The 27,058-nt window shown below is 34.8% G+C and overlaps 1 protein-coding gene across 1 annotated transcript in view; it reads right to left on the bottom strand.

Moving 5' to 3' along the window:
- Positions 1–12,074: 12,074 nt before the first annotated feature.
- LOC132547969 (uncharacterized) overlaps positions 12,075–27,058 on the bottom strand; it is a 30,738-nt gene continuing 15,754 nt past the window's right edge. Inside the window, exons 4-5 of the mRNA XM_060211784.1 lie at positions 23,520–23,770; positions 12,075–12,125 (exon numbers count right to left, since the gene is read on the bottom strand). Of these exons, the coding sequence (XP_060067767.1) occupies positions 12,075–12,125; positions 23,520–23,770 (302 nt within the window). The remainder of the gene's footprint in view (positions 12,126–23,519; positions 23,771–27,058) is intronic.

Raw genomic sequence — 27,058 nt, 5'->3', positions numbered from 1 at the left:
TTATGATATATTATCCCAAACATCATTTCTGAGAATTTAAGAACACAAAGAGTTGTCTCTCTTTGTTCCTTGTTACCAGAATGCGTTTGCCTTATCGATGACCTTTACTGTGTCTGGTCGAGATAGTATTTACAGGTACAACTGGTTTTATATACACCCGCCATCATACGTTTTGAATGTTTCAATAGAGCCAGTAGAGCGGACAATGATATTTCAGGTGAAAATGAGAGACATGAGGTCCGATGAAATTGTTTTTCACACCAAAGAATTACCTGTGCTTGCATGATTGTGTCTTTTAGACAAGACACTTCACCAAAATGTTTTTTTGAATATGTAACAAGTAATCGGTTTCCAGTATGTTGTTCGGTGAAATACCCAAAAGCTTCTTCACTGCTCAATGATATACCTACTCAAAATGAATTTAGCTGTTTACTTGGTGCTAAACCATGCAGCTACTGTTAAACAGTTAACTTAGTATGGAATCGGTTAAAATTTGTTATTGGCGGAATGTAATTCTATAAAGGGAGAAAGGGTATACCTGTTTACATGTACTTGTAATACCGGTGTGAGCGAAGGTATTGAAATTGTACAATGTTTCCATCCAAAGGATCTCTACAAAACACTGTATACAAATTAGGCTAGCTTTCTTATGTGCTGTCTTTTGGGACATATCATGTTTTAATATTTCACTTTTATTGCAAAATAAACAAAGTGCTCCATTTGCAAGTTATCTTTCCTGGACTACAGAATAATGTTCAACTTTACTGATCTTTACATATCTCAGAACATATTTCAGTTTTGTGCCCTAGACATGTTGAGATTTTCATTTTTGATATTTGTTGTGCTACTACTGATAAATGTCGTTTGTTGAAGGACAATACCAGACTACCATAAAATAAATCAAAATGAAAGTGACGGAACTATTACCTCCTACTGTAAACTGAGTATAAATTTTGTTCTGACTTTTTTACAGCTGAGGACAGAGGGATTATGACAAGTTTTGTGGCGCTTTGTAGCGTTTTATGCCTGTTTTATAACGTCTTCATATCTAAGCGGGCGTAGATCGTCATTGTTCAGTTTATCTGTTGCTTTTATGATACAGTATACGAATAAAATGGCTGTTCACCTGGATCGATGTCAAATAGAAATTATATCAAACCTTTCATTTCCCTCTTTTTTAGTAGGAAACTGTATAATATCTCGTCATTGTATTCTTTACTACAATTGAAATGTAGCAAAAAATGAACTATAAATCATCTCTATGTTCCTTGTACCATGTTTTGTAACAAACTCGTTTTTTGCTACAATATTATTTTTTAGGCTACGTTTTATGGAATTAATGCAGCGATGGGGTGTGTGTGTAGGGTGTTGATCTATTTATTGTCAGAGTGTTCACATCTACTTCCTCCTTTTTTCTTTGTTTTCATACGTTGAAATCTCTTTAGCATTTCGTCATAACTCTATCAAATTAAAAAATATATATAATACCATGGAACTTATTTAAGCTGAGTCGGAATCACCACAAGATATTTACCTGATAAATGCTGCTATGAATGAAAATAGCCAGAAAAGAGATTTTATTTACCAATTCAAATAAAATTCAATGAAAACGTTACATCTAATTATCTTGTTTGTATTTCTTTTTTCAAGTAAAAAGAATATATCAACTGCCAAAAGAGCAAAAAAGAAAAATACCAGCGCTGACATTTATTCTATTTCATGGTGAGTGATAAATATATACAGAATATCTATAGGATGCATGTCAGTGAGCAGTAAGGCAGGAACGCTTTAATTGCATGACTTAGAGTTAGGTGGCCAGGTGGCGCAGTGGTAACGCACTCGCCTTACACCTAGTCCTCCGGGGTTCGATCCCCAGAACGGACGTGAAAAGCTATGGGAATCACCTGCCCGACCACATGGGCTTTCCCCGGGTACTCCTGTTTCCTCCCACAGTAAGACACCCGCGCGCTTCCATCCTTTCCAACAAGAGTGATTCATATAAGCTGATAGTGTGTTAAGGAGTAGTTATACAACTAAACAAGTTCATATATAAATAGTATTTAGTGATAAAAGCCAGCGAATGTGTTTACTTAAGTTAAGACAGATACTGTGTAGAAATTGATTTTGTCAGCTTTAGTTAGTAATGTCCGTAAGTCGGTGCATTTTGTACCATACTTACCATAGAGATATACGTCATAATATTGAAAATCATATACCAGAACACTAATTCACTCTCATTAGACACAGTGTAAGAATGCAATCCGCCTATTTTTATTTCAACGGCAATTTCGGACATTGTTGTCAGCTGTGGTTTGGATGGTACTCGCTTATGATAGAGGCCCCGAGCTCGCCCTTAAGCAGTTTGATACTAGTGAACACCGATACCAGTTTTGTGTTCTACATTCTTCTGTACAACTCGTGACCATATTTATGTAAATGTTTATGTGTATGTTGTAGGAGAAGTCATTTATAAGCTGGTAAAACTTACTGACTAATCCTATTGTCAATGTCATTGTCAATAAAATATGTTTAAACAATACAACTCGTCTAAATAGGACCAAAACAACGTAAACAAGCCGGTTATCCAGATTGCGATTTCCACCACCTTACATCAATGTTGTTTGGCAACGATAAAATGCAGTTTGGTACTACTGAGCATAACAAATCCCGGATGTTTAACGCTGCTATCTTTGGTCCCTGCATAATATTCACAGCTACGTGTTTAATTACAAGCATTGTTTGATGACCTTTATAAAAAACGTAATCGCAGTTTTTTTTATTCATTACACAGTGAAACTGAAAAAAAACTTATGTAAAAACTTTTCAACTCTTTAATAATCGAACATGATCCGTGGGTGGAGACATGTTTTGGTTATATGATAACAGATCGATGTCAATCACATCCATCGCTATAGAAACAATTGTGTCGCTTTTAATTGCCGCGATAATATTGCTTTTGATTAATTAGATAAATAATATATATTAGCTGAAACGTATCATTTTATCTTGAGTAGAAGTCTGTGAGAACTTAAAAAGGCAACAATGTGTTTACGACCTTAGGGATATATGATATCACACCTTGCTATCGTGTCTGTGAAACATCTCATTGTATATAGAATGTGACAATCTCACTCGCTTCATTTTCCCGTTTTAATAAATTATATCATAAAACAAATTCACCTGTCACAAAGTGTTCTCTTACATTTGAAGCTTTTGTCGTCGTTGCCATGGTAACCGTAAAACTGAGCTCTGGATATCACACCTAATCAATGGATGTAATTATCTATATGCGACACCGGTCTTAAATCATCATTACCTGTGTATAGTGTTTATATGACAGATATTGTGCTGATTTGTCACAAGGGGACAATCAGGAGGCTAATTGTGTATTGATATCACCATTCTGACTGGAGGTTATTTTTTTTATTCCAAGCATATATACCATATAAATTTTAAAAGAATTGAGACATGAATAACATAAGAGAGAGTTGTGGAACTTTACGATGTTTTTTTGTTATATCTTGAACAGTGGTAAATAGGTTAATATATATATATAAATATATGATATATATATACTTAACAAAAAAAGAAAGTTTAACATGTTTCCTTTGCGAATACCTGTAAATGAGTGAAAACAAAATGACGTTTGTGCAATATTGGAAAATGGTAATGTTTTACATTATAAAATCCAAGGGTGTTACCAAAATCATTCAAGCGTGAAAGTCTGTATTAGCGATAGAGCTGCACGAGGTTTTCTGCGACTAACTTGTATCTTCGCTTGAATTTCATAAACATTCAAACTGACAAGTGTTCCTTAGATCGTTAGGACTTAGAAATCACCGAATCTTGCTATCTATCAACTTTATCATAATGCCCCGGCTGTCACAAGTACAGAGAGAAAGGGATGTAGGCATGATCCAGGCTGGGGAGTCTCGCAGTCGAGTTGCACGGCATTTTGGTTGCAGTGTTAAGACAATTTGCCAGTTGGTAAGTCGTTTAAACCAAACTGGGTCAACATCCGATCGTCCCCGAAGCGGCCGAACCCGTAAAACGACCGCCAGGGATGACCGTCGTATACGATTGATACACTTGCGCAATCGATTCGTTACCGCAGTAAAGACTACAAGGACATTGTTTGGGCGTCGTGTGTCTCCCCAAACAGTCCGCAACAGGTTGAGGGCCTACCAATTGAAAGTGCGGCGTCCCTACACTGGACCCAATTTGTTACGACGTCACCGTAATAATCGGCGTAACTGGACCCGTGTTCATCGTCGTTGGGCCTTACGACAATGGAACAATGTTCTGTTTTCAGATGAGTCCAGGTTTTGTCTGCAACACGGTGACGGAAGGCGCAGAGTGTGGAGGCGACGAAGGGAGCGTTTTGCGAACTGGTGCGTCGCAGAACGGGACCGCTTTGGCGGCGGAAGTGTAATGGTTTGGGGTGGTATTTGTGGGGAGACTTGTACCGGGATTGTTGTGTTAAATGGCAATTTGACCGGCATTCGATATCGAGACGAAATTTTAAGACCAGTGGTTCTTCCATTCTTAAGACGCCATGGCGTTGGAGCCATTTTTTCAACAGGATAATGCACCAGCGCACACCAGTCGCGTCAGCAGAACTTTCTTGCAGCAGAATAACGTACAGGTGTTAGATTTGCTATCTAAATCACCTGATTTGTCACCGATTGAGCATGTCTGGGACGTTCTTGGGCGACGCATGAGAGAACGTCAAAATCAGCCGTCAAATTTGCAGGAGCTGGCCCAAGCCTTGATCGCTGAATGGAACAACATATGGTGGCCATACCCGTTACTAATGGTGTTACCTTTGAAATTGACCCCAACATCCTTTACAGTCGATTGAAATCAACTGAACGCAAAGTTTTATAATGAACCATGACTGCAGTTTTATCAGAACTGATCAATTACTTTATTCGTACATGATTGGTAAGGATTTATGAAGGGGTTAATTAATCACAGAATAAAGTAGTGTTACCTTTCTTTTTTTGTTTAGTATATATATGACAAATGCTTTTGTCCTCAGTCTCTTGGTATTCATAAAATATGTATGTAGTCATTAATTTGCTGGGTTATATGTGGACAAAATTCATTTTATTGGGAAGCAAAATACATGTGTACCTTAAACGTACATGTGAATCCAAACGGGTTGAACCCTTGTAAACAAGGTCAGCCAAGAATACGTTTCCTTATCGCTCTTAGATTTATTTCGCTTAAAAAATCATATTTTTCCCTCTTATAACCTCATATTGGGCGTACCTTTTTTAAAACAAACATCATTTCAAAAATCCGTTTGAATCAATTGTCTGTATAATTCAGGAATTACTTACGTTGATGTTATGAGTCTTGACCCCTTTTGGCACCAGGATCTCTAAGTAAAAAAATTACAATGGGTTAAAATGGACTAAATTTATATTTGTAGGCGGCGATATATTTCGGATACATAAAGTGTTAATGTTTATCTGATTATCTGATTATCTGATGATCTGAATATGTACAATGTAGTTAAAATTCATGACGTATATATATTACAACCAGTTAAATCAAATACCCAAACGAAGCCGATGACATATTGTAATTAGTATTTAGAGAGATAATTTCATGTTGTCTAAGCCAATAAAGGTATGGTATGATACCCGGGAAATCTGCAGTCTTACAGAGTTTACGAGTATTATGATTTGCACAGGGGCTGGTAAAGAAACTGATCATCCAGACATATTCTTGACGACTCAAGCAAATGGCAATGAGTGTTCCTGGATGCGTCATTTGACAGATATCACAACAAACGTTAATTTATGACAAAATTTGTTATCACAATTTACTTAAAACCCCACTCACTCCCCCCCCCCCCCCCAAAAAAAAAAAAAAAAATATATATATATATATAAATATATCCATACATAACGATACCTAGGCATACTTTTCAGGATACAATATGCATTGTAACATTTTACTTCATTACGTACGACTATTTCATATTATATCTACGTTTTAGAAAAGTTCGAGTTTTAGAAAAACCTGAAGTTTTATATAGAGTCTAACGTTATTCTCGTTTAGCGCACTATGTTGTAAATAAATGTTCGTGTGGCGTTTTCAAATCTGTCTCATGACGCATCCATGAATATCCATTGTCATTCTGCTGAATTGTTACGTTCATATGTATGTGTCTGAAATATCGAAGTTTTTTTTACCAGCCCCAGTTTAAACAATGATACTTGTGAATTCTATAATACTTAAAAGTTTACACAAAAAGTGACGATTTTCCGTGTAGTATGTTCCACTTGGCCCAGACAGCAGGATGTTACCAATAGATACCAGTCATGCCATGTTTTCGGCTCCTTATAGGTATTTTATGACAGTGCATCGGGTTGTTTTGAAGTCAAGCTACATATATGTTTAAGTCGAGGCCATAACATTAACAATCTCATCATCATCAACAACAACCGCAGAATGTATAAGTTCATTTGGATTTACAAAATAATGATTTTATATGGAGTCTCAAATAACTTTTCTCTATATAATCTGAATTGCAGGCTTCGTCCTCGTATACCTAACTCGCCAAATGATGGTTCCTGACGCCGGTGTCGCATGCCGCACGGTCCTCACTTTCGAGTAGTTCCATCAACGCTTACTGATATAATTAGCACAGAAAACTCTACCATTTGCCATTTGAAATGACAGTATGAGATATAATTTAGAAGGATGCAATTTGATTTAATCCTGGAAAGGGTTACCAAAGGCTGATAAAATATTTCCAATGATCAGATTATGTTGGCTTCAGGCTATTGTCGACTTTGTAAAAAGTGGGTGCCGCTTGTGTGACTAATAAAGCAATTCCGGTTATGTTATATTAATAATCTTCAACCAAGTGGTCGCAATACATGGTAATTGTCCTCTGACGAGGTCCGCTGAAAGGATGAAGAAATTGGTCAATCATCAGCAACGTTCCATTGCTGTTGTTTATCAGCCTGTTATATTTTTGTTACCGTCGATGAAAATACAGTTTGCCGTAATAAACCCAAAATCAATATTGAATAAAGAAGTAATTTTGATATGGTCATGTTACTTCAAAATGAAATATATTAAAACAAAAAGATCTTCATTTCTAATAAAATTTTACTTCAGTGATGACATTTTCGCAATAATATGATAATTCAAGAAAAAAAACCGAATCATTACAGAATTGATAACACTTTTAAAAATGGAAACACCATCCAATGAAACGCTTAGAAAGCTTAAGTTAAGTAAAACACTTGGTAACTGACTTTTAGATTATTGAATGGACTTCTCATGTAGAGATCGTACTGTATGATACTAATTCTAATAAAACAACGTATGTGTTCCCTGGGTTGACTTAGTTTCCTTTCGTAATCTCTTTGTTCTTGCTTCAGATACATTTCTCAACTGTTTGAGGTTTAATCATCAGATCCTCCGATCTATGTTCCAGTAAGGGATCTAAGCTAGTATTGTCATCTCCTTTGGTCTTTACCTCCAAACCTGATTGTCCATTTATCTTATCATAGCTCGATCTATTTTCTTAGAACATTGTTCAAAAGACTCCAAGGTGAATAACCCTTTTAAATACAAATTTAGAATAAGACACAGCAGAGCCAAATAATGAATGAAACTTACATTATACAGCGGTAACATTTTTCATTGAAAGTTAGTACCTGAACTGAGAAATCTAAGGGCAATAGAGGAATATGCATAGTGGTAGAAAAAATGACACAATCTAGACGGGGAGGTTCACCAGCCCAGTAATTCAATAAATTTCATAATATATATCTGATAATCTTGAATCAAGAACATATAGGTGAACCTAGCTACTATTTTAATCAATTAAAACGTAGTATATAGGTTAAGGTAAACTTCGGGGGTTAAAAGTCTACCAGCAGTGCTTACCATTCTCAATCACGAAAGTTGTTAAAAAAGACACAATTTAGAATAAGATAAGTAGAGTCAATTAAGGATTAAGTTGCATCATACGGCTTGGTAACCCTTTTCGTACTCGTCAGTGATGCTAAGAGCCTGGATTGCGAAAACAAGATAATACAAAGTGGGGTATAAAGTAAAAAAAACCATATATATTGAGAGTTATATTAGTTCAATGAACTGCGTCATTTCCACAAAAGTACATTATGGAATGATATAGGGAATAGTGTGTTCCTTTTGCGGTCTGTTTGAGATCTATCGGTTCTCTATGTGAAAAGCTTGTCAGCAAGTCGTCGGATTTCATATCTGAAATACTTTTGATAATGTGATAAGACAGGAACACCTCCATAGAAAAAAAAGAAATACTGATAAGCCTGAAAAATAAAACATCATCTCAGAATAAAACGAGGATGAAAACTAAGAAATTTTCTATGAAAATATCCAGAGGAAAATTGAAGAGATGTTATGGAAGTACTTAGCTATTAGTTTGATCTGATTTGTTAATGAGGTGTAAGGATGCATGTTGATATCAAAGTCGTTAACACATAGACCAGAAAATATGTAGCGGTTCAGGAAAACATGAAAGATTTGTTCAATGTCTGTTAATATCCAATATGTTTTTGCTGTTAAAGATCTCAAATGAAATAATTCCTTCCTTGCATTAATCACAATCTACATCGCTGGTGTCGTCAACAAAGTAGAAGACGCCTACATCTCCGTCACACATAGTCTTATTCTCACTTTACTTTTTTCAGGAGTGTACGTAGTATTTATTTTACTGTGTGTCACTCTTTCTAATGATTTGTTCGGATTTAGAATTTGTGAACCATGTCAGTATGTTGTTGGTTTCCTATGTGTAATACATCTCCTGAAACTGCTGAATGTAATAACAAAGATATCCGCAGTCATTAATATAATTACATTTACATGTAGGTTTAATTGCTTAGAGGTACTTTTTAACGTAATACACATCAGGGTCATGTCATGACCTTTGTAAAGAAAAGAACAAAATCAAAATCTGCTGCTGGCACACAAGGGAAATATCATAAAAACGATCTTATATAGCTAGTACTAGTTACAAATTACTATTGAATTTGGAACTGATAATTATTTCTTTAGGTAGAGAATATGTGTTGTATATTGTTTTTCGTTCACTCGAGTTATGTTTTTCTCAAGAGCTTAAGCTCGTGTTTTGTGAAATATTGAAAGGTATAGCTAAACAAAATTCAATAACAATTATAATGGAAAATATGTGCTTAAGGGACATGCTAGTTATAGAAATTTTGATGTTACATAAAAAATATAGCCATAAAGAAAGTAAGTATATAATTAATACTTTTGTACTGAATATACTTCTGATATTCCATTCTTTCTTTTCTTGTTTTTTGTTGTTGCAGAAACAAAACAGAATGTCTTTTTTCTTATTTCGATCATTTGCGGCATTATAATCATGGTACATGGCCACAAAGTTTAAAAATACAAAATAATTATCTCTATTCTAATTCATGTAAATGTAAAGTTGTAAAAACACAAAGATACAGTGTCGTTTTATGCATTCTTTTAGATATATAGTTAACCTTGCTCAGTGCTCGTGACATCATTTATAATCAGTCGTTTCCGAGGTGATGGAATTGCAAGCTACAAACATCAAATTATGTATATTTTGAAATGTTAAATTCCTTTGCGTTGAAAACAGGCATTTGCTAACGTTTTCTCAAAAGTAATCATTATCCGATGTTATTGAACGACACTGGCATAATAACAAGTGAAGCCAAAATGCTAGCACTCATTAGATTTTACGAGCTCAATAACGCATAACAGTCGTTATTTGAAAAAGAAATATATATGGAAATATTATCAGCAGTAGAACAATATTGGCAAAGCAGATCATCCCCTGATCATTGATGTTTTGACACGTTTTCATATTTTTAATAGCATTTTATATGACTAGACATACACTATCTATTACATCGAGAAGCCACTGTTTTTGTCGTGCAATATCTTTATTAAGGAACTGGCTGTATGGTAATGGACGTGTAAATCCGGTAGGTAAAGTTCGTGCCATTTATGGTTTCTTCATGCGTCCTTTAGTAATACTTTATTTACACGTATTTCACATTCTGAAGATTGTATCTGTGCATTCAACTGTCATGTGTCAACTTTCCGGGCATTGCTTTGTCAAGTTTCTACTTCACGTCAATGAGCCATATTTACGTTGGTAATACGGATATTTATTCACATCTTTGGAACATTTTGTTTTGCAATATATTTACGTAAATCATTTGCACGTGTCATTTTGTCAATCTATCTGAAGCCTGTGACCTTTACCTGTTAGTTATAAAGGGATTACATACTATAACCAGTTTTGATAAATTTATTTAGTAAATATACATAAACCAAAACACACATTTTAGATAGACATTCAACGATTTGTGATTAGTTTTCGACATGGAAGTACAATGTAGGGAGAAATGAGGTGTTAACTGGGGTATCTAAATGTAAATTTAGACGCGTCGGCGAGGAGGCAAGCTCCAAAGGTAATTTGAAAAAGCCTAGAAAGAATATTTCGGCATCGGTTCGAAATATGATCTTAAAATGCTCACCGTTTCCAGAGAAACTGCCGACTGGTTTCACTCCTCACACTGAACACTTGCTACTTTCTTCACCTTAGGTATACCATCTAATACAACGCTATCAATTGCATGCATTGTGTTTATTCAATTCCACAAAATCATGATAAAAAGAAACACTCTTCCAAGACACAGCTTTTATTCGAAAAATAGAGAAATATATTAATGTCATGTATGTCAAAGTTCTTCGGCAAGAACAAAGAGAAAAAACAAGAATAATGAAAATATTTCTTAAAATAGCAAAATATTTCTCAATCTTCAGGAATGCTTTATAATATATCATTCTAAATATAGACTAAGTTTTATATTATTATTATGATGTATCAAAACATTACTGTTCAAGTTTACAAGTCATTGCTATGAATAATGGTCTGTAGCAATCATTACCTCATTTACTCATTATAGAACTATTATTTTTCAGTGTCTAAATGTAAATTCGTATTACATACTAAGGGTTAAAGAAATTTAGGCAAAATCACAGTGGATATCAGCTGACTTGTGATTTGGATTCCTGGAAGTGACGATTAATTTTTTTCGTTAGGATGTTTAGACATTTTCGCTTACACCAGGAATGTCAAATGTACTTTTAAGGACTCGGATAATTTTTACGTCTGTCTACGATCAAAAGATTTTGATTGGTTATTTTCAGTTTATTTTAGTAAAAGTGTTTATATCTGGCGAGAAATTGAAAGCTGCATTGTAAGGACTGTAACGCTCCATACATGGGATTTGAAAATATATAAAAACACATTTTATAACGTACACAACATCTTAAGGATAGGTGCAAATGAAAAATAATATTTGTTTATACAACAGACATATGGCAATTTATATCAGTGTATTTACATCTAAGCACAACGGATAGCTCTGTATGATAACTGTGTCTCCGTCATACTTAAGGAATCATTCATAGAAATATTGGTATATTTTGATATTTGTCTTATTTTTCGAACTAATACATAATGTAAATATTATGTAGTTTTACGTGCTTGTCTTAAGTGAGTTTTATATTTGATAGGTATATGATCTTAAATAAAACAAAGATAATTAATTGACATGTATCATCAAATAACATATAATTAAAAAAGGGATCAAAACAATAGACAACAAAAAAATGGTCACCTAGTGACTACATACGTATGCATTTATGATATATCGGGTGACAATCCATAGTTTCTCTTGAATAAAGATAGTATCATTTAAGATATTCTTAAACAAGTCTTTTTCCATGTAAGTAATGCATGTTTTATTTTCTAATCTAAAAATGTTTTAAAAAATCAAATCATTTTTTAACTTCTCTCTTGAAATCGTTATTCTGTTAATAATAAGTAAATTAATTAAAAACATCTATTAAAGTTTGGTCCTTTGAAAAACATTTAGGTGGATAAATTCAAATAAACAGTAGGTTCATTGGAAAACTGCATCTTTTTTGAGCTTTTAGTAGAAAAGATATTCGGAGTCATGCGCCAAATACAGGCACTTCCGTCATTCGTCGTCTTATACAAGACCGGCTTCATCACTCAGAGAGCGGAGCTTCTTCCGGTATATCTGTAAAATACAAAAAGAAAAAAAAAATAAAGACACAAAAGTAAAGGAATTATTGATAAATACGATAAAGCAGTATTCTTTTAATTCATGGACAGTCACCACCAAACAGGATTAACAGCAAACACGTGAAATAATTGTGGGAAAGGAGTATACATTTATAGATCTATATATATATATATAGATATAAGTAAAGCAGACAGCCAATACCAATAATATCGTGACTCTTGTGTCTCAGGAGCGATGATATATTAGATCAATAATGAAATAATCGATTCTAATTTTCTCAGAATCATGTTGGGATTCCAATGTCACAAGTTTCAATCTTCCTAGACCAAACTTTGTAAAAACTCAGCGGGATGAAATATCCCTTTGATTTACGAGGCACCATCTCTATTTGCTCACTAATGAGCCGGTGACTTCTTCAGAATTATTGATATTTCCGTTATCCGTACTTGCTGTTATTTGGTGTGTGCGAACAGTGTGATGTGCGTGTGGCATTTCATCATGTGCTTCCTACTCAAATGTACAACAGTAATAACCCATCGTCTGAATGATAAAGACGCCTTCTGGATAGCATCTATCGTTTACATCGCCAACAAATAATTGATGGGACGATAGTTCAGGCGATTTTGTGCCTCAGTGATCTATGTTTCAATTAAAGAGCAACGCAACAAATCCAAAGTTTAGGATAACAATGTCAGCAAGAAATAAACATCAAATGCAACTGTATTGTAAGTGTAGCCATAATGGTACAACGCATACCGATTAAGGTTGATGGTACGAGAAAACACAGTTTAAACATTGATTTAAACTATTCTCTAATATTGCTATCTTTATATTGGAGGTAAAATTCTTTTCGGAAATCACAGTGTCACTTAAATGATAAACATAGCTTAACCATTCGATGTCGAAAATGATGCATCTGATCGATGTAAGTAAATACTAATACAAAGCAGATTTCTAATTGTGGTGTGTTTCAAACCCATATCGGTGAAAATATCAGTCTTACATGGGTCAAAGCACACGCACACTCTGTTCATTCAGTCAGATTTTCTGAGAACGTTTCCACAAGAAGTAATGAAAGTTGTTCATTATTGACAAACAACTTACCATTCACAAATGCGTAAATGCCAACCGCCCATATCCTAATATGATGGTCAATCGATGCTTATTAACTTTTCCGCGGGGATAGGACTCCATCAGACCAACGTCGATCAATATGGTAAATAAATACTCTAACTAATTATTAATTTTCTTGAGGATATATTAGGTACGCTGTATTTTATTAGCATGGATTTGAAGCAAAATGTCACTCTACAAGATCATTGGAGGACCTGTTATGGATGTTAACACACATGTACAAACTGTTCTGAACCGCAATAGATAAGGGAAATTAAAGTTATTCCTGCCAGTTTTGTCTATTGAGTGTAAAGTCAAGCTTTCAAAGGACAAGAAATATAAATACTTGCTTTCTTGTCAACAGTCGGAACCGTCTTGCTCTTAATTGGAATTAATTTAATGGTAACATTTATTCCTTAAACACCTTGCGATCTACATTCATCACTCCTAACAGTTTCGTTGGAAAGTGTTCCGTATAAATGAGTACCAATAGTGTAACCGAAAAGATACTTGTCACCGGGAGACAGCAAATCGTAAGCAATGTCTTCAGCGAGATTTTAGCATCAACCATACAGACAACATCTTCATTTTTTACAGCACCATTTAATTAATTACACCAAACAAGTATTTGGAAATTCGGTATAGATCAGCCTAAAGCGAGAAGACATGGTCATGGCGATTTATGAAATAAAACATGTCTACATTGTTCTATAAAACAAAAAGTGGCTAGCTTTTTAAGATAAGATGACATCATGATAATTATTATAAAACAAATTGCTCCTTACACGTTATAACTAGCTCTGTGTTTGCGTAAAGCATGTTAACTCCTGGGATTGTTAAACCTTACACCTGGGAAATCAGTAAGATAGACGCATCCAGAAAGGGTCGATAAGGCACAAGGGAAATTTCTCCCTGGAAAAAAATCGTGCAATAAACATTCCAAGGATTGAAAATGCGTATTGCAATACCTTAACAGTTGGCAAGAAAGTACACATGATATATGTATGAGAACAGACAAGGAAATGTACGAGAAAGGTGTGTCAGGAGAGACAAAGAAATATGTACTATAAGTGTGTCAAGGTGAGAGATGAACGTACACACATGAAACGTATTTGTATTTTTTTAAGAGACTAGGAAGTAAACACGAGAGCTTAGTGTGAAGAGAGAAGGAAGAATACATGATATACTGAGTCCGAAAAGAAACGCAAATCTGAATTCAGATACGTTATTGTAAGAAATCAAAATCAGGAACCGAATTCTTATTGATTTATTCAATAGTTTGTTAAAAGCAATTAAACAAAATGTGGTTAGATTGTCTATTGTCTGTTTAATGAAGGTACCTCTATGTAGGGGAAATCAGAATACAGAGAATATAGAGAGTCTGGTAGAAAACCTGGGGCAAATTGTTCCATTCCCAGAGGAGTCTCTGTTCCAGCTGTGCCAACGTCAACGGAGCTCCACCAACAGCGATTCTTATCCCAATTTCATTCCTCACATACAAAATAGACGGCCAAGGAAACCCATATGTACTCGAGCAGTGTGGGTACGGACATTGTCCTGCCGGTAAAGCTGTAGTTGCGGCTGTGCAGCAAATAAGGGAACGACATAAGGCCTGATAACGTCATCCATGTACAACATGCATGTTACACGTTGACGGAAGACGTTGAAAGATGTCCGATGGTGGTAAATGAGGGCTCCCCATACCATCACGCTGCCGCCATTCCATCTGTTAGCCTGTATGACACGAAAATCGGCGTAACGTTCGTTTATTGGCCACCAGCATGGGAAAGAGAAGAGAACTCGTCGCCAGTCAACAAGACGCTATCGTTGATGATTCCTTGCCCATTGCAGACGTTGCTTGTGATGACACTGAGTGAGAATAGGCCATACGCGGGGACGTACGGCAGTTAATGCCATGTTCACATAGGCGATGCCGGACGGTCTCGGCGGACACTGGGCGTCTTCTAACTCTGATGGCAGCTGCTGTTCTGATTGCAGGCTGGGTCCGGTTACGAAGGTGAGTTACCCGGATCTTGGGCCTGAGTTGTCAATCTTGATCTCCTCTTACGGGGATGATCAGAAACGTAACCCGTTTGTTGGAAGCTTCCAGCAAGCCTGGTGATATTGCTAACATGACATCCCAAGCATTTGACTACCATAGTGGCAAAGGTACTCGCCTGCAAATTTCAAGAACCATTCCTCTCGTTTCATTTGCGCTAACTCCACTGAGTGAATGTTTTGAGACATACCACTTCATAAAGGGCATGTTCGGTTTAAACTCACCTGTATTGGCAACACCCGTTTTACGATTTTACGCATTTCGCATGTGTTGGTGTGAACAGTGTCGAGAGCGAAAAAAACAACACACCATTTCATCATTTGCACTCACAACTTTATATTATTGATATTAACGGTAGTATACAAAAGGTCAAAACTAAAAATATTACGTGAAAATGTATAAGTGTGTCAAGAGAAAGATGGAAAAATTTACAAAAGGTGATTCTTTAGAGACTAGGAAGTATACAAGATAGATGTATTAGGAGTGACGCGGGGGTATGGATGGTAAGTGTGTGAGGAGCGGCAAGAAAGTAAACATTATAGGTACATTAGGGACGACACGGAAGTATATACAATAGGTGTGTCAAGAGAGACAAGGAATTATACACGAGATGTGTTTAAGGAGTGACGCGTGTAAAGACGTTTAAAAAATCGATAGGTCGGTGTTTTATGAAAGACACGCAGATATAACATGTAAGTGCACCAAGAAAGACACAAAAGTAGTTCAAGGTTCATGTGCAATGGAAGACAATGTAATAAAAATTAGGCAAGGTGACTTGGATGAGATTGGGGAAGGAGGTGGAGTATTAGGTATCAAGCGCGTGAGAATTTTCTTTTGAAATGTCCACTGTTTCCTTATAAAATGTAATGAGATAATGCAGTTTTCTTTGATTAAATACACAGAATCAATGACTCGATAAATATAGCAACCCTTAGGCTGTAAATAATGATTGCTATTGAAACCATGTCCACAAATGAAATACAGAATATATATATAGCAGGCAAAAATATTGATTTCGAAAATAAAACAAGACAGTAAAGGCAGGTTCTTATTTGATAAAAATGTGCTTGTATGTGAATCTAACTGGTAACAATATCAATATTTCTACGATAAAATATGTTCCTGACTACAGACTAGGTTGAGATGACATGGCAGCGGAAAGAAAACCACGTCTATTTGCATTATACCGTTTTTAGTCAGTTTTATCAAATGTTGAAATCTTCGAACCACCTAACCATTTTTTCAGCTATTTATTTCAATTGCTTCATTGTAACATATAACTTGTTTTGACTTTATGAAACGATAAGTAATATAAAATAAAAACATTCTCAGGCTCTAAATGGGATGGGGTTGTCATGGATATTGATCGGATAACATGCAGGTTATGTTTGCGTTTCTGGTACTTTAGACACGACGTTTTTTAAAAGACAACTTAATGTTACAATATTTGTCATTGTCTACAATACCTTTGGCATTATTAGAATAAATATTTTTGTTTTACGATGTTCTACAGTATCTGTATTGTAGGGTATACTGTTGGGTTTCCTACAATAAATAAATACATATAAATATATACTTTGTCTATTGTATGATATGAGTAGTTTGAGGATAAAGAATATTACTTTTCCCTGCGTACACGTTTCAAATATGAATCAACCGTTAAGAGAATCAATGTTTGTATCAACATGTCAACCTCCCGAACCTTTCTTTACCGTCGATAAGTGTTCGTAATTTAGAAGCCACCGTGCAAATGACCACAAACTGAATACACTCTACCATAGACAACGTGAAGAACAATACATAAGACTGCTTGGCACTGCTGCGTCATTTGGCTGCAATGACCACGTGGAAATTTGTTCAGTCCCGCATGCATTAATACTAACGTTATGGCTTTATTCACTCCTCAAGCTAAACATAATCGTAGTCATAGACAGAGGTATTACAATAAATCTAGCGGATATACCGCCATGTTTGAAAATCTAATGGATATTGTACAGAAACCATTATGTGGCCATCAAGTTCAAACTACGTTATATTAACTTCCTTTCTCTGCTCGTTGAAAAATTCAAGTGGTTCCAGCTAATATTGCTTCTGGTGCCCGGAGACTTTATAAAATAACTGATGACGTGGCAAATCAGGCATTTTACACCTGTCCGTACAGATGGCTCCAATCCTCCAACAACTCGGCAATTTATTAAAAGAGTAAAGTTTTTAAATAAGGGAATGGATGCTTTAAACAGCAGCAATATTTTACACCAGAAGTCTGTTAAAGCTAAAATTCCACCATACGTTCATAGCATAAACATCCCTGTAATTTCTTACAGTTACCCAATGCCATTTTATCCAAACTTTTCAACTACAAACAATCACAGCAGCAACTGAATGTAAATGATCTTAGAACTAGTCCTCCGTCAGTTTGTTCTTGTTCTACCTCTGCTTATAACTATGGCCCAACTGGGCATACAGTGACTGGTAATTCAACCATTATTCAAATTGATAAGATTTTCATGAAGGGTCCTAAATATCGTGAAACCCCGTCCGTTAATTGGAATATGAATTTCAAGATACTGGGCTTGCTTGATAACGAAGGAAACTCTACCTATATACAATGTAATCTTTCAAAAGACGAAAAACTAGCTGATCATGCTTTGATTTATCAATCCTTTAGATTGCCTATCAATGATCAGAATATGGACCTCCCCCGTTTATAATGGATTCCTACCATTTACGAGAATCCATATAAAAGACAGTGTATTGCTTGCTCGTCTAGCTGTTCAACCAAGTCTTTGTCAAAAGCACTAGCCTTCATTCTAAGTACTGTTAAATCTTGGTCTTATCGTGATAATGTTTACTCAAGAAGTAACATAAACAGTATGTGAAACTATGTCTAAATCAAAGAAGAAATACACGGAGGTCGAATGTTTGAATGATGCTATGATCTTCCAACAGACATATTGCATACGTATGAGAACTATCTGCGCTCTTCTGTTGACTGACTTGTTTTCATACGTGATTGAACATATTGAAGAGTTTATCAAAACAGTTCACAAAGACCTTGTAAAGCCGTTTAATTTCACTTTCAGATAAAAGCATGATATCTTGTCTTTAAATAACAAGAAATCTATTGACCACGTCCATCATATTTATTTATTTATTTCCAGAGTTGGAAACTACAGACAAGACAGACTCTTCTAAATCAGCTTTTTTAGAAGTGTTCATATTTTGCCCTGGTTTTATGGAATTTGTTTGGATTATGATTTAGTTGACATGCTGGTATTTTCTTGTAGTTTCATGTGAATATCATCTGATGTTTGTGGTGTTTTGTCGTGTCAGGACATAGTAAATTATCGTTTTTAATGGTTTTGAAATGAAAACAATACCCCAAATAATTTTCTTGTAGCATTATTTGTAACCAAAGCGATTTCTAATCCAGATCTATTTGATATTCCAGTAAATGGGTTAAGCATTACCAGTTATATTATATAAAAAAGCAACCTTGCAATAACCATTTCAGAGTTTGGTATGTTATCATATATCTCATACACTTGATTCAATTGATCGGAGCTCTAAATCAACAGGGATCTGTTTCGATCTTTGATGAGTTTTGTACTATGGTTTATACGAGGATAACGTATAGAAATAACAATCATTTCGATATTATTCAAATGGATTAATGACGCATACAGTGATGTCATACAAGTAAGTGGTTCTATTGCATATCACCATGTTTGTATCAGGTATCTGATTATTTTTACATCTGACATAGTTAACATGCAGCAGGCAAAGCTGACAGGAAAAATAAGAAAAGATATTCAATTTAAATTCCATCTTCAGCCTGTCTAAGGGTTGACCTAAAATTAGCACTCCAAGAATTAAGAAAAAATGGGGTAGTGCCCGAAATATAGTGTGATATAAGGAAAAGCTAAAGGTTGATTTGACGTCTGCATTGGATTATTTTAGAAAACGAAACCTAAAAGGAAAATGCTAAAAAAACATTGAAAATGACGACGAAAGTATACATTACCTAAAATAACATTGGTAATTGAAACTTATAACCAGTATCAGGACACGTGTTATACCACACGAATATCAGTAATCATACAAAAACATTAGATACAACTGACATAAAAGGTTACTGCTCAAATACCGACATTTGCAATTTTTCGTTTTCTTCAAATAGTAACACGTATTTTCTTCTTTTAATAGACATATAAAAATAGTCCAGTTGATGTGAAGTGTGTAAATAAAGTTTAATGTTTGAAGTTGCCCACAAAAAGTTTACGTAATCAACAAATGTCAGGCCCATCCCAAAAAATTATATGCCTAATTGCAATATGGCATTAACCTTATAGACACTGCTTCGTCTATAAAAAGGGTATGTGATCAGTGGCACAAAAACACTGAAAGTATGCTTTTTTCGTAACCCGCAAACTCTCTACTGATCAGAAAACAAGATATAATTTCAGATCATGGAAATGTTTATATGATTGGGCCTCTCGGGTGTTATATATTTCATGTATTCAGAGAACACATTATTTGAACATTAACGGGATTACTAGTGATGCCATAGGATTTCATTGCATCTGATTTCCGCACAAAGAATTCCTACTGGATGGTGCTATTAAAATTTCAATCTAGCTAATAACAAAACAATGTGTTTTGGATTTTGCAACAAGATTGCTTCGTTCAGTATAAGAATTTCAATAAAACAGTCCTAAAAGAAGAGAATGAAAGCGTCATCGATCTTTCTGAAATACCAATACACACCTGTCACCAAACATAAAAGTAAAGAAGGAAAATAGATAAATGAACATGTATGATAAAATTCCCCTCAACTCGCATCTGGCGAAAGATTTCTACGTTTTGTCAAATAAAACAGAATGTAACTAAAATCAGGGTAACACGTATAAAATCACGTAAAACGTCACTTGAATATGTAGATATTCCTGTTGATGTATAATGAGGTCCTAAAGCACAGCATTGCATTTCATTAAATGGAGACATCCCTCTTGTATACATTTTATATATTTGAAGTTCATAAATACAAACACTAACGATATACTCTAAATGATCAATATGACATCAAATAGATACAGTAATTGAATTGATAATAATCCGAACTTAGATTGTAATGTTATCACTTTATAATTGGTAATGTTGATTACAAGGAATTATAAACATGCTTTTGTCCAAGTCGAAATGAATGGAAATGTTTTCCTCATATAACTACCACAGAGTAAAGATGATTGTAAAGGGGCCATTTTCTCGGGTCAATAAACTGATTGATTCAGGGAAATCAATATTTTGAAAGATATCATAGTAAAAGGTTTTTCAAAGGTATTAATGATGTAATGAGCAAGATTTTTCATCTCGCCTTTCTATTTGCTTCTTAATTAGTGTCACGACTTGATTGATTATGTTGACGTCTGTACAAGTTTAATACACGGATAGCATCGACCTTTGAATGTTCATGCACACGGGACTATTATTCATGATTATGTATGAACCAAAGCTACATGTGTGAGAGAAAAAGAAACAAAACGAATTAAAAATGTCTTCTTATTAACGATCCAGTATAGTTATCATCCCATGGTCGAAGACGATAAAATTGAAAACTTATATCTACGCACACCAAGGAATTGGACTATTACATAGATATCAAATGGAATAACTCCCATCACGTATCGAAGCAAGTCAACAAGTGAACAAATGAGGTCACAGATTTCACTAATGATACCATTGATCAATCGGGACGTCCAATTAACCAATTACCTATGATCGTTGATCAGAGCTGTGACCCCAATTGCCATTAAGGGATTAATGTCGTGTCAATGTAACGGCTAATTTATGAGATGCCATTTGAATACTTCCAGTTTAAGTTAACATGCGACTATAAAAAAAAATATAACGTCATTTTATTCTGTTCGCGATAATGCATTTATACTATCGCGGATGTACCATTGCGTTTATTTTAAGGTAAGTCTATTTCACATAAAACAGGTATTGTATTTCGTGACCTTAGCGAAATTGGAAAGTTATCTAACCAAAACCTACACGATTCAGAAATAGTTCAGAGTTCTGCAAATGTGTTACCTACAGCATATGCGGCTGTGGTTAATGACATACTTTTCGACAGCAACTAACATGTTGGTATTTAAGCAACATATTTGAATGTGTAATAATATCCTTTTTGTTGGATTACACTACGATAAAAAATCAACTAATAGAAAAAACCTTAAAGAGCCTGTACCTGTACATTTCAATTTTACTGTGAAATAGAATACATTTCAAAGTAGTTTATGTTTATGAAACTGACAGGGTGCACTGCTTATACCAATTATAATGTTTGGTAATAACATGATATACATAGAAAATTTTGTGTGAGGGTTTGCATAATCAGTTTTCATACTGTAGGTTATGATCCGATACAGTGATGCATTCACCATTATTGCAATACATTTTAAGAAAATTTGAAATGTAGGAAGTTTCGTAATTTGCCTCTTATCTTTTCTAACTCAGTTATGTGGAACTGAGCAGTACACCTATTAAGGCATTGAATATAATATAAAATGGGATACAATCAAAGGTTTGAATTCACCCATGTAATATTTAGTAGTATACCCTGGAGCGCTTTTCATTGGCTGAAATCGATTGTGTTGTTATATTATGGAAAGTAACCTTACATCATGAATATAAAATTATTGGATAAAATGATTATACTTTTATCTCATGGATGTTTGTTTATGATCTAGATTGTTACGTCTTGACTATTGATTCGTAAAACTGATATTGACATACACAGCCAATACTGACACCAGAAGTGATTTTCTCGACGGACAAATTGACCTCAGCGTCCATGAAGAACTCGCCTGTATTTATATCCTTTCTATCAGTTATCTCCTATCTGACAGCATCAATACTTGGTGTACTGATAATGAATCTGGTTCCATGATAGCTTTTCAGGCTATTGCTATCAAAACCACAAGTTATGTCGAGATTTCCTGACGGTTTAAAAATGTGTACATCAATTTCATTTGTATTGCCTGGCAAAATATATATTTGAACGGTGTTACGTTTATATATATAAATCTTAAATGTAGATTGTAGAATTAGTAATATGACGATTTCATCAATGAACATAGGACATGTCATTGATATGTCAGCGTCATTAATTGGAAATATTAGAAGCTGTATGGAATATCGATTATGGAGCGTCATACATTTGTTAGGAATAGAGAAATAACACGTTCAGACAGAAAATATTTTACTTCCGGATAATGATGATCTCAATGGGAACTATTCTATTTCCTTGAACGATATGATTGGACATAGCTGATGCACATGTGTATGACTGATGGTTTCGTTGTTGTTTACATTGCTCTTGTTTTGGAGCGTGACATTAATTACTTTTATTGACAATGATATACGAGACGGGAGTCTCCTTTTTCCCACCATAAAGATACTAATGGTAGATGTTATAATGACGCACTGAAGATCTCATAGTTACACAGTATGTCAATTTTCCCTGTTTAGTATGCTGTACATTCTCATTAGCAGAATACACATTCGTAAATAGTCACCTGTTTTAATTGACTTAATAATATACGCCACTGTGAACTTTGCGACCTTTTTCATTACCCCGATGTTAAAGCATAGTAATGCCGTCTCAATCAAACAAAATATGACCAAAATGACGAAATGACGCATTTATTTCAATCCCACACTTCTTCCATAAGGTGTGTGTCATTTTATGCTACATTAAGAAGGTTCCCGTCCATTAGATTACTTTGACGTCATAGCTTTATGGTGTTCAACATGTATGTCTTGTGATTTCATCAAAACAATATAACGTGACTGTATACTTATTAAAACAGTGGTGAGTTCCTCCATTTAACATTATATATGTATACATTTATCAAAAACTTAAAACAATAGACGTGCTTTTAACTTAACAACAATATCTATAGTCACGGCATGGAAAGATATTCCATACCTATAGCAGGGGAATGAGTTATGACTTTTAATGGGTGAACTTCGAGCAATCTTGGCGAAACATATTACTTCATAGTTTATATCGCCATGAAATAGTTAGAGAACGTGACCACGTGATCGGTAGTTCTATATTTTTATCTACATAACATTGACAGTGATATGGACAGAAAATTACCAACAAAAATAAGATGATTTTTCCTATGTGATCAACAGAGACTACATACCAACTCGTCCACCAAATCGGAGAGTCTTTGGAGCTGTTCCGTGGAGAGATCAGGGTTGTCCAGGACCATTGGGATATCCATGGCGTCTTCTGTATCCTGTACGATGGGAGGATAAAAACTGTCCATGTCGCTATAACTGTCTGAACCTGATGTGGGGTCGTCACTCCTTAAAAGTAACTTTTTTAAGAAAAGTCCACTGTTTTCTCCACTGTTGGGTAATGCTGATTGGGGCCCTGACCGTTTACCGTTACCTATAAATAGAACATTTGCTACACATAATTACTGTATGATAATAAACAGTATACATATCATGGACATAACTTCGACTATCCAGCCATCGATTCTTGATAATTAATTAGATTACAGAAAAGTAATATAGAAGGATTGATTAGATATTTCATGTTTTACAGCATAACAATTTGTACTTAACACTTAGTGTGATTTTTGACATATCCTATGTAAGCATATCTGATTGGACCAGCTGTGAATAATCTGATATATAATTAACGAAAATCATTGCTTTAGCCATGTTATAAAATGACATGTACTTAATTAAGCAGATAAAACAGAAGAAATACAATCACTTTGGAAGCGCTACAGAACATGTGTACAGCTTTTGATGTTTCAAGTTATGATTAATATAACAGATATTTCTCCCACTACTAACGAAATCGTAGTCATGCATGCTTTTGTCAAATATTCAAAATATGACAATGTATTCTCAGGATTGTGTTCAAGTTAACATGCAAATGTAAAGACAAAGAAACGATAGGTAAGTTAATATTATAGAATAACAATATTTTTGAAATGAAGTTATGAAAAAAATTCCTTTCTCAACAAAAGTCACTATGCGAATCCTAATACTGGATAAACCAGCAAAGAGTGACACAATGTTCGTTAGGGTATCGTTACTGATAACATCAAAAACAATTCAATCCACCAACAAATTGCTAGTGACAACTGGCAAATAATGCATTACCACGTTCAACATGTAATGCATATTCCATTCATCGAAAAACAGGCGTGACATGTGTGTCAAATGTACATGAAATGAGTTGTGAAATCCAAATGAGATGGAACGAACACGTGTAAGTGAACTCAGTACCTTGTCACTTTCAGTCATGTTTTTGAAAATTACTTGTAGAAAAAGCTATTTTTGTGGAAAGCTATTATTTTTTTCTATCGGCGTATGTTTGGAAACTGAGATAATATAAATACCATTGTTTCTGAGAACTCATTTGTGTTACTGTAACAACTGTCATTCTGTGTTACTTAGATTTTGTTTGATCAAGCCCACCATTAAATGAAGTTCACGAGACCTTATGGAAGATATACATAGTTATTCCGGTGTTAATTAGACCTTGTTGGAAATAGTCTCTAATGAAGCTGACCTTTTTACAGATCGGATATGGTGGTTTACTTGTTGGATTATAGTGATAACTTTATCATGTAGTGTCATTTGCTTAAGGCTTTAGATATGTGTAAATGAGACATTGGGGATTATGGTTAATCTCGTTCTTTGCTTGATACTTCAAACCCATGCTTTCACACGCCCTTAAAGATGGCAAGGCTAGTGCAAAGGCCATGGCCTTTAAAAGAATCATATGCTATCAGCCAGAAATAGCCTCTCGTTCATTTCACGGAGATATACATACTATAAGTAGTACTAGGAGGAATAGCGACGACCTCACGATCATATCTCTATCTTTGATTAATGAAGGAGTTTTACTTTCCGATTCAACGTCAACTTTGCAATGTCGTTCCTATAACTTGAGTTACTCTTTAAAACACTAAACCCTTTTACACTTGAGCCCCTACATGAACATATCAAGCAATTTCAAAAGATTTGAATCATAATTGTTTCGTGCGATTTGCTAACATCCTGAAATTCTGTCCGGTCAAAGGTGGATACACGCACCTTATAATATGCAGTCAAGGCCATGTAATGTTGTAATAGCAGATTTAATTGTTCAATTAAGCATTGATAATTCTTTTATCACATTTTCGTTTAGGATATTTGTACATTTTGCCTTTATGATACATGCGCTGTTTGTATGGTCATATCAGAGCCGAAACTTATAAAACCGACGCTCCTGTTCACTTCGTTAAGGACATCGCCAGAGGACAACAATGCCTAGCAGTCCAGAAAAAAGCGAAAAAATTAGTTTACAGCTCATACTATTGATAATATTAGATTTATAGAAATGCCAAATATGTTTTTCCCGAAATGTCTGAGAAAATTATAAAATGAAAAAAAAAAAAAAAAAAAAACCCGATTATGATATGGCTACTTTGATATATCATCTTTCACAGCCTTGGGGCCTCAGTCCTTGGGTTAATATCAGGCTCTCGGACATAAAATAAGTGCGAAATCGACATATTATGTAACGACCTCTAAATATTCAGTAATCCTTGCGATGTTGTATAACGAGGGAGAAAGTAGGGTCGTAATCAGTTCAAGGAATATTGAAGTGCTTAGTTAATAACATATAGGAGTATATTTTTCACAGTGTTAGATTTATAAGTAGTCGAAACATTAAAAAAAAAAAAAAAAAAACGCATTGAAATTTTTGAGATCTCTTTCGACTTTTTTTATATACGGTTGCTCTTTTCTTAGAGGTTTGTGATGACGAGTGTGCACAACGTCAACGTCTTGTTTTGTACACCTGTTATGCAATTACATTTCTTGATATATTGACCTTAGAGGTTATAACGAAAATCGAGCACATGATAGGAAACAGGCGAAATTGAATTTACAGAAAGTGTACATATGCACAAGCCCGTTTATACTAGATGGATCAATTTGACTTTCCTTGATTCGAAAATGCGAAGAATAATGTACCATCTCCAACCCAAAATAGGTCCGAGATAATAGAAAACAGCTAGATGACTGTTTCTTATGTGATTAATCCGACTAGCCGATCTAGAATAGTGTCGGTGGATATGTTAGAACCTACACGTTACCATACCGACACGTGTTCTTATCACGTACATACAATTAATGTCACACCATGTTCAACGCCCAGGTGGACGATTATGGTAACAGCAAATGGAACTCAAAGAATAGATTGACTAAGACAGGAGAGCTAATTCTTCTGTGCACGTCATTTACATATGAAATTTTTACCCTAGAAATTCGAAATGGACATTTCAGTTTTCGCTCATGACTTGATGCAAAATTATCTGTAATTTATCATTTTTGTTTCAATTAATTTCGGTATTCATCTTTCACCGTCTAGGTTTTATAACGTTTTTGCTGTTAGCTGTTGAGTACTTGAAAGACGAAAGAGCTGTATGATAAAGGTAAGTCCATTGTCTGGCAAAGTATGAAGCGTAGCTGTATATTATGTATATTCTTACAAAAGAACAAAAAAGTCTAGGTATTTCATAGCTTAACAATTATAACAGCACAGGTTCCACCCTGACATTTACTGTAGGGAGGATGTTGACCAACAAAATAATGTTCATAATGAAAATATGTAGCACAAACGATTATGTAAGTGATAGCACAATGATCATATACTATCCAGTCCCATCAA

This window comes from Ylistrum balloti, unplaced genomic scaffold (assembly GCF_031769215.1).
Source record: "Ylistrum balloti isolate Yb309-2 unplaced genomic scaffold, AGI_CSIRO_Ybal_v1 Utg369992, whole genome shotgun sequence".
NCBI classification, from domain to species: domain Eukaryota; kingdom Metazoa; phylum Mollusca; class Bivalvia; order Pectinida; family Pectinidae; genus Ylistrum; species Ylistrum balloti.
Note: the sequence above shows the minus strand (reverse complement) of the source record. Positions and strands in the feature narration are given on the sequence as shown.